The sequence below is a fragment of the Haliotis rubra genome, unplaced genomic scaffold (genome assembly GCF_003918875.1).
Source record: "Haliotis rubra isolate DU_JTF1 unplaced genomic scaffold, ASM391887v1 Scf641, whole genome shotgun sequence".
In the NCBI taxonomy this organism is placed as follows: domain Eukaryota; kingdom Metazoa; phylum Mollusca; class Gastropoda; order Lepetellida; family Haliotidae; genus Haliotis; species Haliotis rubra.
The window spans coordinates 469,858-481,437 of record NW_025767348.1 but is presented as its reverse complement, the minus strand read 5'-3'; the positions used below and the strand labels follow the sequence as shown (position 1 = coordinate 481,437).

The window sequence follows — 11,580 nt, the reverse complement described above, 5'->3', positions numbered from 1 at the left end:
AACAATTTACTGTTCCTTACATCATCCAAAATAGAATCCAGATTTCGCGCCCATTAGCAAACAGTCACAATCTTACAGTATATTATATTTTCCACCAATCGGATGTCCCAATTCAGTTTCTGCAGATCTGCTCAGATCACTTGAATGTCAAGGCAATCTATGGCCGACCAGTGAGTATGATTGCCGATGGTATGGAGAAAATGCCTGCTTACTGTCGAGGAAGTGATTTGTAGATGTGCAATACGTTTTTAGACCCGTGGAATGCCGCTGCCGATCGAATCTAGCCCTACATAGGTGCTGTCAACGTGGCTGGAATTAATAAACGAATTTAAAAGGTGAGTTTTCGCTGTCTTGGGTGATCCATAATTTTGGCTTGGAATTGCGGAGGTAGCTGTTTTCGGTGAGTCGTGGCGTATAACTTTTGAAATAATGATCCGATTGTGACCATTTATAGCTCATTTTGTAGGAAAATCATCTCGCTTCCGACCCATAGGCATCGACGGGGCCTTAAAAATAGTTTACGTGAAGAAATCCAACTTTGATTGAGGAGGGGGTGGTTCGTTACATCTCTCTCCTTTTATATAGTACTAGAGTAGGGTCTATATACCTATGTCCTATGTCTTTCTAATGCTGTTTCTAGGCGTGACACGTCCCTGTGGCGCTTGTCGTCTTGTGGCCACCCTTGGTCTGCCAGTACATAGGCGATCATTTGTGGTGGCGGTGGCCCGGAAACGTTGCTGCAGCCTGTAGATGGTCCGAACAGTGACCTGGAAGTTATTGGCAACGGCTTGTGCAGTGTGGACAGCTTCAAGTCTTCCTAGCGCCTGGTTCCTCTGAGCTGTCGTGAGACACGGTATGCTGCTGACGTTGTAATGTGAATGTTTCAACCAGGTTCGGGGGTGCACTTTATAGGGCTAGAGCTTGTCAACAGCATTTGCAGCATGAGTTGCATGAAAAACATGGAGAACACCGTACCATCTCCGAGATCAGGTTGCGTTTTTGAAACCATTTCCTGAGTTCCATTCTGAGTTTGGGAAGAAATGTCTTTGCTCAGGTAAAGTTGGCGATGTTGCCAAAAATATACAATCAAAACATTAAATGAGTTTACAGTTATCCGTTTCTGCGAAGGAAAATTCCAAACTGACGTTTCTTCTGCTGCTTAGTATTCTCGTACTTCCTGTTTTGACAATGTATTTGTCATCATAAAACACATTCATCAGACTAGTAGCCAAATATTATGCTGACATTTTCTATAGGATAACAAATACACACATGGGAGAAACAATTACGTGTGTATCCGTATTTTATTCAGGTAAGACGAACAAAAGATTTAGTGAAAAGGAATGATTGAATATTTCAATGAATCAAGATCTACGCTGCAGTCAGAAACATCTACACTGCAGATCGATGTATACGAGTGGACAACAATGAGCAACGCTGTTCATAACTTCATCATAAGGACAGAACAGTAAAGTATCACCTATAACAAACCACTGTTTCTTGTTAAATGTACGTTATGATATGCAATGATTCGGACAAGTTCCTTTCAATACCAAGCATTAGGGCAGATCGTTTGGCTGTTCTAGGCATTTTCCGGTTTTAAGCCACTGTTTCATATCTGTGTAATGCTTTCTCGTAATATTACCATGCAACTTGGCACACAACTGACACCTCCAATCAAAATCTGTTTCTGCTGATCTAATGTATTCATATTTGAGTTTCTTTTCTAGAATATCCCCCCATAGCTGTCTCATTTCTCTCCAAATACTTGATAAAGTTCGCCAAACTCTTGAGACTGTCGAACGATGCCGTGTTGATGAAGGTTCCTTCTGGCAGAAGACGTGTATAGTTAGCGCCTCCACGAACGATGGGAATAGCTGAAGTCATGAACGTGTTGTAGAACTTTTCTGTGATATAGTCTTTACAAAGGGAATTTTCAAACGAAAGATAAAACCTATATGTTGTGTTTAACAGACCAAGACACTCTAAGGGCCTTTCTTTGGGGCAGTGATAACTCATGTTATATCTGCAGGAACCATATATGTCGACATCAATATATTTCCGCAGTTCTTTAACATACACTTCCCTCTTTGACGGAGTACCACAGTTACTAACAAACCAAGCTATTGATCTGCTTTTTCGTCTTAGAACATCACTTATATTCACAGTGCCTCCTGTATACAAGATCCTATTGTAAGGAAAGGGTATATCCGAATCCAGGCGGTACGTCAATGTCCAGTTAAAACGTCCATTCCAGTCAGAACGGAAAATCGTGTTTGAATGATAGTGAAGAGGTGCTTCCCACCCATACATAATCCACACCTGGTTCATGTTGGTGTTTGGGTGTTTTGATGAAGGCAAATTAACGCCATTGACAATCACAGCATCAGCAGATGAAATGTGTGCCTCGTTCGTACTTATTTCACACGAACGAAGGTAACAGTGGTCAAAGGACTTTACAGTCTTGTACCAAGGTGGGACGTTCATCCACACAATACGTTTCCGCGTTTCGTAACCTGCTGAAGTAATGTTCACACTCCGTCTATGAAGCACGAGGGGATACTTGAGAGACACCTCAAAGAGGGACACTTGTCTTGTCTTCAGTGTTGTTGAACTGGACGTTTGCAAGAGAAACACTTCTAATTGAGAACTTGTCATGTAGAACGCTGTAGCAGCAAGAGATGTCACCAGGCATATTACGAAACATATTTTGTACTTGTAATTCATTGTGACCGAAGCTGAAACACAATAGAATGCATTTGATAAGGACATTGAAAGTTATATACAGTCATATTCAAATTTGTGTTCATATTCACATTCATATATTTCATCTAAAGCCTCTGTCAATTATTCAACATCTACTCTGAGAGGTATTTTAACAGGTCAATCCTCTCGTTTGGGCATATTGCAATAGCTGACGCAGATTGCGATCGTCATCCATAGAAAAGTACTTGGCTGACTTATCATAGTCCATTCTTAGAGATAATTTCCGTATAAACAGTTTAATCATACTTGTACATATTGATGTATTTGAATGATGATATTGTTAATCCAATCGGACTATGAATGTTAGCCTATAACACCTTATAATCAGGAACCAGGCCAAATAGTGTAGTCCCTGTTTAAAGGAAAGGAGGAAAGAAAGTCACAGGAAAAAAATCAGGGATAAAAATTCACAGGAAAAAAAGCCACAATACAATATTGTATATGAGTAGGTTGTAAAATTCCTTAGAAAACGCTCTATAACTGTTTCTTATATAAACTATTTACTTAGTATATGACTTTGATTATGCTTTGTTAATATAGTCGTTACTGGGTGACTTCTCAAATGTTATAAAAGCAGTAAGCATGCAAGTCGTAAGAACAAAATCTGGTGGAACTGTACAAAGACGTCCAGTATGTCATGCAGAGGGGGCGCTGGGGCAGCCTAATGGTTATGGTGTCCGCGCGTCACGCTAAAGACCTGAGTTCGATTCCCCACATGGATACAATGAGTGAGGTCCATTTCTGGTGTCCTCCGCGGTGATATTGATGGAATATTGCTAAAAACCGCGTAAAAAACAATACTCACTCCCTCATCCATGCAGAGGAAGCTTGAGCACCAACATTCACAAAGCAATTCCTGAGATTGCACAGCCACACGATCACCCTACCAGCTATGCCTAGATTGTGATGAAGTGTATTAATTCGCTTTACATTATGTTTGGTCAGATCAAGAGTTCGGCGATATACTGTGTTTTTTAAATAGACATTAGACCAGTGAAAAGGCAAGCAATGTTTCGTTGTTATATATTAATCAGGTCTACTACCTTCAGTTCGCTCTCTGATGTTAAATATTATTTACTTCCGATAAAAACCGTATGGCGAGTGAGTGAGGCTAGTTTTACGCCGCACTCAGCAATATTCCAGCTATTTGGCAGCGGTCTGTAAATAATCGAGTCTGGACCAGACAATCCAGTGATAAACATCATGAGCATCGATCTGCGCAATTGGGAACCGATGACATGTGAACCAAGTCAGCGAGCCTGACCACCCGATCCCGTTAGTCGCCTCTTAAGACAAGCATGGGTTACTGAAGATTCATTCTAACCCGGACCTTAACGGGTAAAAAACCTTATGGATGTATCACTAAATTCCGAAGCGGTTATAAACATGCATGTTACTGAGTTTTATTCAAACTTGCCTCTGTTCACCCAACAGAAAATGGGTACCCGGTGGGATAAGTCATGCGACTGTTATCCTTTTAGCGGGGTAATAATATTTCTGCGCTATGAGCATGCCGTCGGTGTGTATTTAGCGCAAATTAGATCGACAGATTATTATTATTATCATAAACAGAAGGTACAAAGGGTATTAATGGGATTATTTATGAAAAGTATTTACGGATACTTTTGACAGATGAATATCATATTGCTATATAATGACAAACGGTATCAGGAACTTCCACAAAACTGTCATATGTTACAGCATTTATCTTCTGTGTAATTACTTCGATCACAGCTAACTGTATTTTTTTGTTTCTTTTAAGTTCTGTGTTCAAAATGTTGAACGAAACATGCATAATTCTAAAAATAATGCATCGTAAACTCCGTGTGCTATGGGTCTTTAGCCTTTACTACTGTTGAGGCCAAATTGATTACGTATATTATGAGCGCTTTATGTCAATTCCCACTCAGGTCATGGCAGGTAACTCTAATTCGGTTTTTCTGTGAATGTAGTGTCGCATGCGGACGCGGATATCGTGCAGTGTAGACTGTAGGGTAGAATGTGGAGGGAGAGGTGATACAAAATGATATCGAAACACTTTATTTTTCTCAACATAATACATGTATTTAATGTTTATTTGATAAGCAACAGTTGTAAACAATATATTCTATCCTGTTGCAGTCAATCGTTCAATTGCGTCCTTTTCGTCTTGAAGTTGAAAGTAGTTGTTTGCACCAACGCGCAAGTTGTCAAGTCTGTGTCACATGTATTCAGAACGTGTTCTGAAGATGTAAACCGAATGAGAATGAATGCAGAAATAAAACAAAAAGGATGAATTGACCTTATTTTTTCACACGTCGTCTTAGCCGAGAGCCGCGATGCGGTCCTATACAGTCAAGACATGACCCTACATCGCTGCCGAGAACACCACCTTCATAAATCCTATTCAGATTTTAGTGGCCAATTACCCCTCGTATTTTCTTGAGAGTTTTTAAATATATTTCCTGTAGGTTTTTGACTGAAAAGTCGATATCGATGTACTCCAAGATAATTTCCCTATACATATACGTAACTGTCATATTTTTGTGATTATACATTTAGATATTAATGCGCCTGAAACACGTTGAGTTCTTGTTTCATCGATAGTGAGCTGACATGTTGACATGCTGTGCGCATGCGCGAAATTTCTATAGTCCGTATCGGAGGAAGTTCTTCATTAGCGGTACGCAATACTCACTCACGCCTCCCGTTTCGCGCTCTCGTACTTTGGGTGAATCACACTTAATGTATATTATATTTATCTGCTTTTATGTCATAATTTACAGATTTTCCTTGCAGAGAGGATTCCATTCATATCTCAACAAAAAGAAGTGTCCATGGGATCAATCAGATTTATTCATGTACAACGCAGTGCACAGAAGACTTAACCCACTGGATGCCGTGGTTTATTTTCTCTGAAGTTCCGAAAAATGAACGTTGAGCGAGATTGCGATAGTGATGAACTGCTTCTAGCTACGGCACTTATTAATCAGTGCACAGGACACTTAAGGGGGCACGATCACGTCACTTTCACTCCCCGGGACCACGATTTTTTAAGTTCAACACCTTGCGGAGAATTTAGACATAGCTGTAAAATATAGTATGGTTATGTAAAACAAGGTCCCAAATTTGTCGTATTCACAGACTGTGTATGAGGTATATTTTTCTGAATGATATAGATTTCAGGAGGTATGTTTTAGTTTGGTAGTATTATGGAGATAATTGTTTGTGTAGACGTAATGTTTGTTGCAAGGTATATTAAATTCAGACATCATTACATTTTTCTTCTTCTATTCTACATTTAGTTTAGTACCGGATTTATTTCCAACTATTTCTACATTGTAGCTTTAGTTTTACCTGGATTCAAATAACAAATGAATTTCCAGTTTCATTTGCAGAAAGAATATGTGGCTCAATAGTTTTTTATCTGTTGTCCTATGAATACTATGGTGTTGGAAATCTTAACTTTGTCTTATTCGTTGTTCTTAACGGTATATAGTTTTCCATCCAATTATATTTAGATAGTTCTGTATAAATATCATTTTGCCATTGTGAATGACTATTTTTTCCTTTAATACAATATCCTTTACACAGCAGCATAGGTTAATCTGCATACTTTCCCCTCCATGTATAAAGTTCAGAGGTTACATGGATCGAATGTTTCTTCCAATATGCTATAAATTGATAGAGATTATTTCCATATATTTTTTAAAGATTTGATAAGATCTGTATGTTCTCAAAGAAAAATACTTTAAAATATACTAGTATATTAGTACAACAGAATGTTTTACTTTAGGATAGTTATTAAATATATTTTTAAATGTATATACACACATATTTATTAGGAATTATTCCGGTTATGAAATGTGTATTATATCTTTTTATTAAAAATGGTGTTTAATGATTCACTAGGTATGTGTTAGTGACAAACGTTTAACGATATACGCGTTTTGTTTTTTATAATATACACGGCGTAATCACTATATATTGCCAATAATCCCATTGCAGAATATTAAACTGTTCACTTTATTTCTGCAAGAACTGTACCAAACTATTTTAAAAATTGCCCAATCGCAAGCATCCCTCTGATAGTTCTGTACCCGGGTATTTTTACGTTCACCTTTCTTCGTATAATTATGAAGAGAATAGCCACATTATAATGAACAATCAGAAGCCTAATCCGAGCATAATAATGAACATAAAAAATTTTTATCACTACCTAAATGAATTTTACGGGGGGGTTGTCATTCACATTGTACATGCTTCTACACAAAAATGCTCATATCTCACACACACACACACACACACACACACACACACACACACACACACACACACACACACACACACACACACACACACACACACACACACACACACACACACACCAGCCATAAATTATTAACGGTCCCTAAGTCCAAATCGTTTACATGGAAACCGGGGAAAATTTGAATGTCCAAAATCCGCAAATAGTAAAAGGAACCACTTTCGGGTATGTCTCATATATCTAATAAGTTCTGTTGAAAGATATTGAACGGTTATCGAGTTGCGTTCCGGAAACGAACCGCACCCCTCCTTTTGAGACAGAGTCCGAATCGTTTCCATGGAAACCGCGAAACATAAAATTGACAAAAATTTGTAAGTAGCAAAAGGCACCACTTTCGGTTCTTTTTGGTATATGTACCAATTTGTGTTGAAAAATATTGAACGTTTTTTGAGTTATGCTCCAGAAACAAAATGATTTCGGACGGACGGACGAGACGTCGACTATATCACAAATGCATATACATGTATCTACAAAACAAATCAATCAAACATTATCGATCAGGTCAATTTCTTTTATGAAATCAATAACGAAATGACAGTTAACATTATTAAAAAGATCTTTAACCATTTTGACACTGAAATATTTATCCTTTGTGATGGAAAAATAAACAGTCAAGCAGGACATGTTTGACTGGGATTGTTATATCACAAGGGAGACAAAACGGAGGATCCCCACCTTTTAGTAAATATTCATGCGTATATCTTGTGTGGCCAATACGACCTCTTCGCATAATAACCTCGTCAACCGATAGTTGGTTTTATTGAATGTAATTTATTGATACCTACTTGAGTGTCCAACTTATACTGCCACAATGTGCGAAGCCTATTTCTGGTGTCCCCCGCAGTGATATAGCTGGAATATTGCTAAAAGTGGCGTAAAACAATACTCACTCAATTCTTCTCCATCAGATTACGAATATAAGATCTAATGATAGCTAAACAACATATGATACTATGATAAACCGAGATTTTTATACCTTGAACGGAAAGTAGGTGAGATATATACTAAACAACATACAGATGTCATCTTTCCCCGGCGTTGCCAAATATTTACAACATGCAACTATTGTGGTGTCGTATTTTTCAGTAATTTCATTATATTTGAAAAAAAAGGCTCAATCTCTGTTAATAATGATGCAACGTTATTCAAAATACATGTACATAATCAAGAGAGTTTGGGAATCTAACAACTAATTTCTAGGTAGATAGGACCATCCATTTAGCTATTACCTCCTTTCTTATGTGCTATTTCCTAATTCATTATTATTTGTGATACTACCAAAACGTATCCTGTTACAATGGGCATTTTTGTATTGAAACAGATTGGCTCATCGTGTGTGTGTGTGTGTGTGCGTGCGTGCGTGCGTGCGCGCGTGTGTGTGTGCGTGCGTGCCCTCTCTGTCGTCGCTTGACGTCAGAGGAAAATCAACTTTCGTCAACAAGCTTTTTTTTCACATTGAACGTAGAAAGTTATACATAAGCATACAGATCCATTTCATATATTGTTATGTGTTTAGATATTGCGCAGTATTTTATTCGCACAAAGATTCATTAAAGATGCCAAATAAAGAAATCGTCACGCTGTAAACAGAGACATTTACTGCTTTTGAACGCATAACAAAATTGCGGACAACATTTAACAAAGTCTACTTTCCAAACCGCCTGTGTATTTGTGCTTCAAATTTACGTCATCGGATAGGAAATTTAATACTCTACATATCCGTGTTATAGCCGTAGCTAGAAGCAGTGCATCACTATAGTAATTCTCGCTCAACGTTCATTTTTCGGAACTTCAGAGAAAATAAACCACGGCATCCAGGGGGTTAAGTCTTCTGTGCACTGCGTTGTACATGAATAAATCTGATTGATCCCATGGACACTTCTTTTTGTTGAGATATGAATGGAATCCTCCCTGCAAGGAAAATCTGTAAATTATGACATAAAAGCAGATAAATATAATATACATTAAGTGTGATTCACCCAAAGTACGAAAGTGCGAAACGGGAGGCGTGAGTGAGTATTACGTACCGTTAAAGAACAAATAAACTTTGGTTCTTTTGTACTCTTTTAACTATTACATATGAAAGATTTGTGGTTAGACTTATGCGGAACACCAAATTCATTCTTTAAAAACTTGTGGTTAATTAGTACAGAGCGATTAAAAGTTGCCAAAAAGTCGCCTGCTTCACTCTTGCCCGCCAACGAAACCACAGACAGGTTTCGTAACTCTGTCGCCAGAGCACTGCAGTGACGTCATATGAGGAACGATTTTCAGTTAGTTGTATAGAAAGTGTGTAGCACGCTCATCATTTTGATGATTTCTCGACATCAACGACGACATGCCGAATCGTCGCTTTGTCATCAATTGCTCCTAGGGTTCGGGCGATGGTGTCACCATGCACAGTTTTCCACAGGACCCGCAGTTCGTGCTAAATGGGTTATGTTTGTGAGTGCGAAGCGAGCATTGTGGAAGCCTGAAACGATATCTTACTTGTATTCAGATCGCTTCACGGACGTTAAAGATTCAAAACTACTTACTAGTTGTAGTAAAATATGTATATGATTGATGACCATAAAGATTTTCCATGACAAAACTTGTAACATAACGATTTCTTCCTCGGAAGCGAGGTTGTGGTCGAAGTTACAATAATATTGTAAGTGGTATGATATTGACACCCACCTCGCTGCCACGAGAGAAATTGTTATGTTATAAGCTATGTCATGCAAAATCCCATTGGCCATCAATCGAATACATATTTTACTACCAGTAGAAAGTAGTTTTGATTTTGTAACTCGGTGAAAACAAACCTAAATAGCATTTATCCTCAGACTGGCGGATGTTCGCGACAGGGCGCCGCCATATTTGAAAATCGTAAAGTGACGGGCTAAAGTCTGTTGGAATTAATGAGATTATGGTTTGTTTTCATCAAGTTAGAAAATCAAAGATATTATCTACTCGTAGTTAAATATGTATTTGAATCATAACCAAAAGGATTTTGCATGACACAACTTATATCATAACGATTTCTTCCACGGAAGCGACAACAGCACCATGTGGTTCATATGCATCAGTTGCAAGATCATCTTCGGACACAGACCCAAAGGTAAACACCTTATCAGTATCCACCTGTTCAATACATTGTCAAACGGACTTGACGTGGGTAAAAACCAACAAACCTCAGTCACTCACACCTGAACAGTCTACTCAGACTTTGAACTCTGGAAATACCGTGGACATCCTGTCTGAAGTTCCATCACAGTCATCTAGTCAGGATTCATCTTTATCCGGGGAACCCTCATCGTCTCAGTCAGCCCAACCAACTCGATCGAAAACAAATTCAAAGAACACTGTTCAAAGTTCTAATAAACCACGAACAGACACATCGAAAAAAAGTGGCTGACTCCCAAAGGGTTCAGACAATCCAATCAACATATTCAATAAATACAGATCACTTGAGGACATGGAAGTGTCCGAAGACTCCTATCCCAGGGCACGTAGCTCGTCGCCCTCGAAGAAAGTGAGGGGTAGATCCCCTATCAATCCACCTAAAAGATAGGTCATTTTACTGATATTGTGCAGTGGAATTGTAGAGGTCTAAGGACTAATTTCAATGAACGACAGCTATTAGTTCAGGATCTAACACCATCGGCATTCTGTCTGCAAGAAACGTATCTTAAACAGACGGATGATTTTACTTTACGCCAGTTTACAACCTATCATTATTTTTCTCCTCTTGGTGATAGGGCCACTGGAGGATCTTCTATACTTGTACGGCAGGATGTTGTTCACAGTCCTGTTACACTTAAAACTAACCTCCAAGCTGTTGCAGTGTGACTTACTCTGGGTGTAGCATTTACATTATGCTCTGTATATATTCCACCTTCAGGGGCACTTCAGCAGACTGATCTACAGTCACTCTATGACCAACTCCCGAAGCCCTGTGTTATTATGGGTGACCTAAATGGTCACAACCCGCTATGGGGTAGTAATAACACTAATACCAAAGGTAAAATACTGGAAGATTTTATCTCCAATAATGACCTATGTATATACAATGATGATTCAAGCACCTATCTGCATCCTGCAACCGGAACCTATTCTTCTCTAGATCTGTCTCTTGCAGACTCTGATCTCCTAAATGAATTTGGTTGGTCTGTCCATAGTGACCTCTGTGGAAGTGATCACTTCCCAACTATTCTTTCAGAAATAACTCCATCTGATTCTCCATCATATACAAGATGGAATGTTTCGAAGGCTAACTGGACCTTATTTCAAACTATATGTAAATCGAAATTACGACCTGAATTCTTCAGTGACGTACCTGATTCCATTAAGATTTTTGCTGACGTGTTAAAGGAAATAGCTGATGAGTGTATACCGAAATCCTCTACTACTCCACACGTACGGAAACCATGGTTTAATACAGACTGCAGACAAGCCAGAAAAGCGAGGAAAAAGGCAGAACATTATTTCCGCCATCATCCAACTGTCCATAATTTAAATAAATT

The 11,580-nt window shown here is 38.6% G+C and overlaps 1 protein-coding gene across 1 annotated transcript; it reads right to left on the bottom strand.

The window, feature by feature from the left end:
• Positions 1-1,707: 1,707 nt before the first annotated feature.
• Positions 1,708-2,727, bottom strand: LOC124256875 (glycoprotein 3-alpha-L-fucosyltransferase A-like). The gene has a single exon (XM_046690844.1). It carries the CDS (start codon positions 2,725-2,727, stop codon positions 1,708-1,710), a length of 1,020 nt encoding a protein of 339 aa, XP_046546800.1.
• Between the last annotated feature and the right edge of the window lie 8,853 nt (positions 2,728-11,580).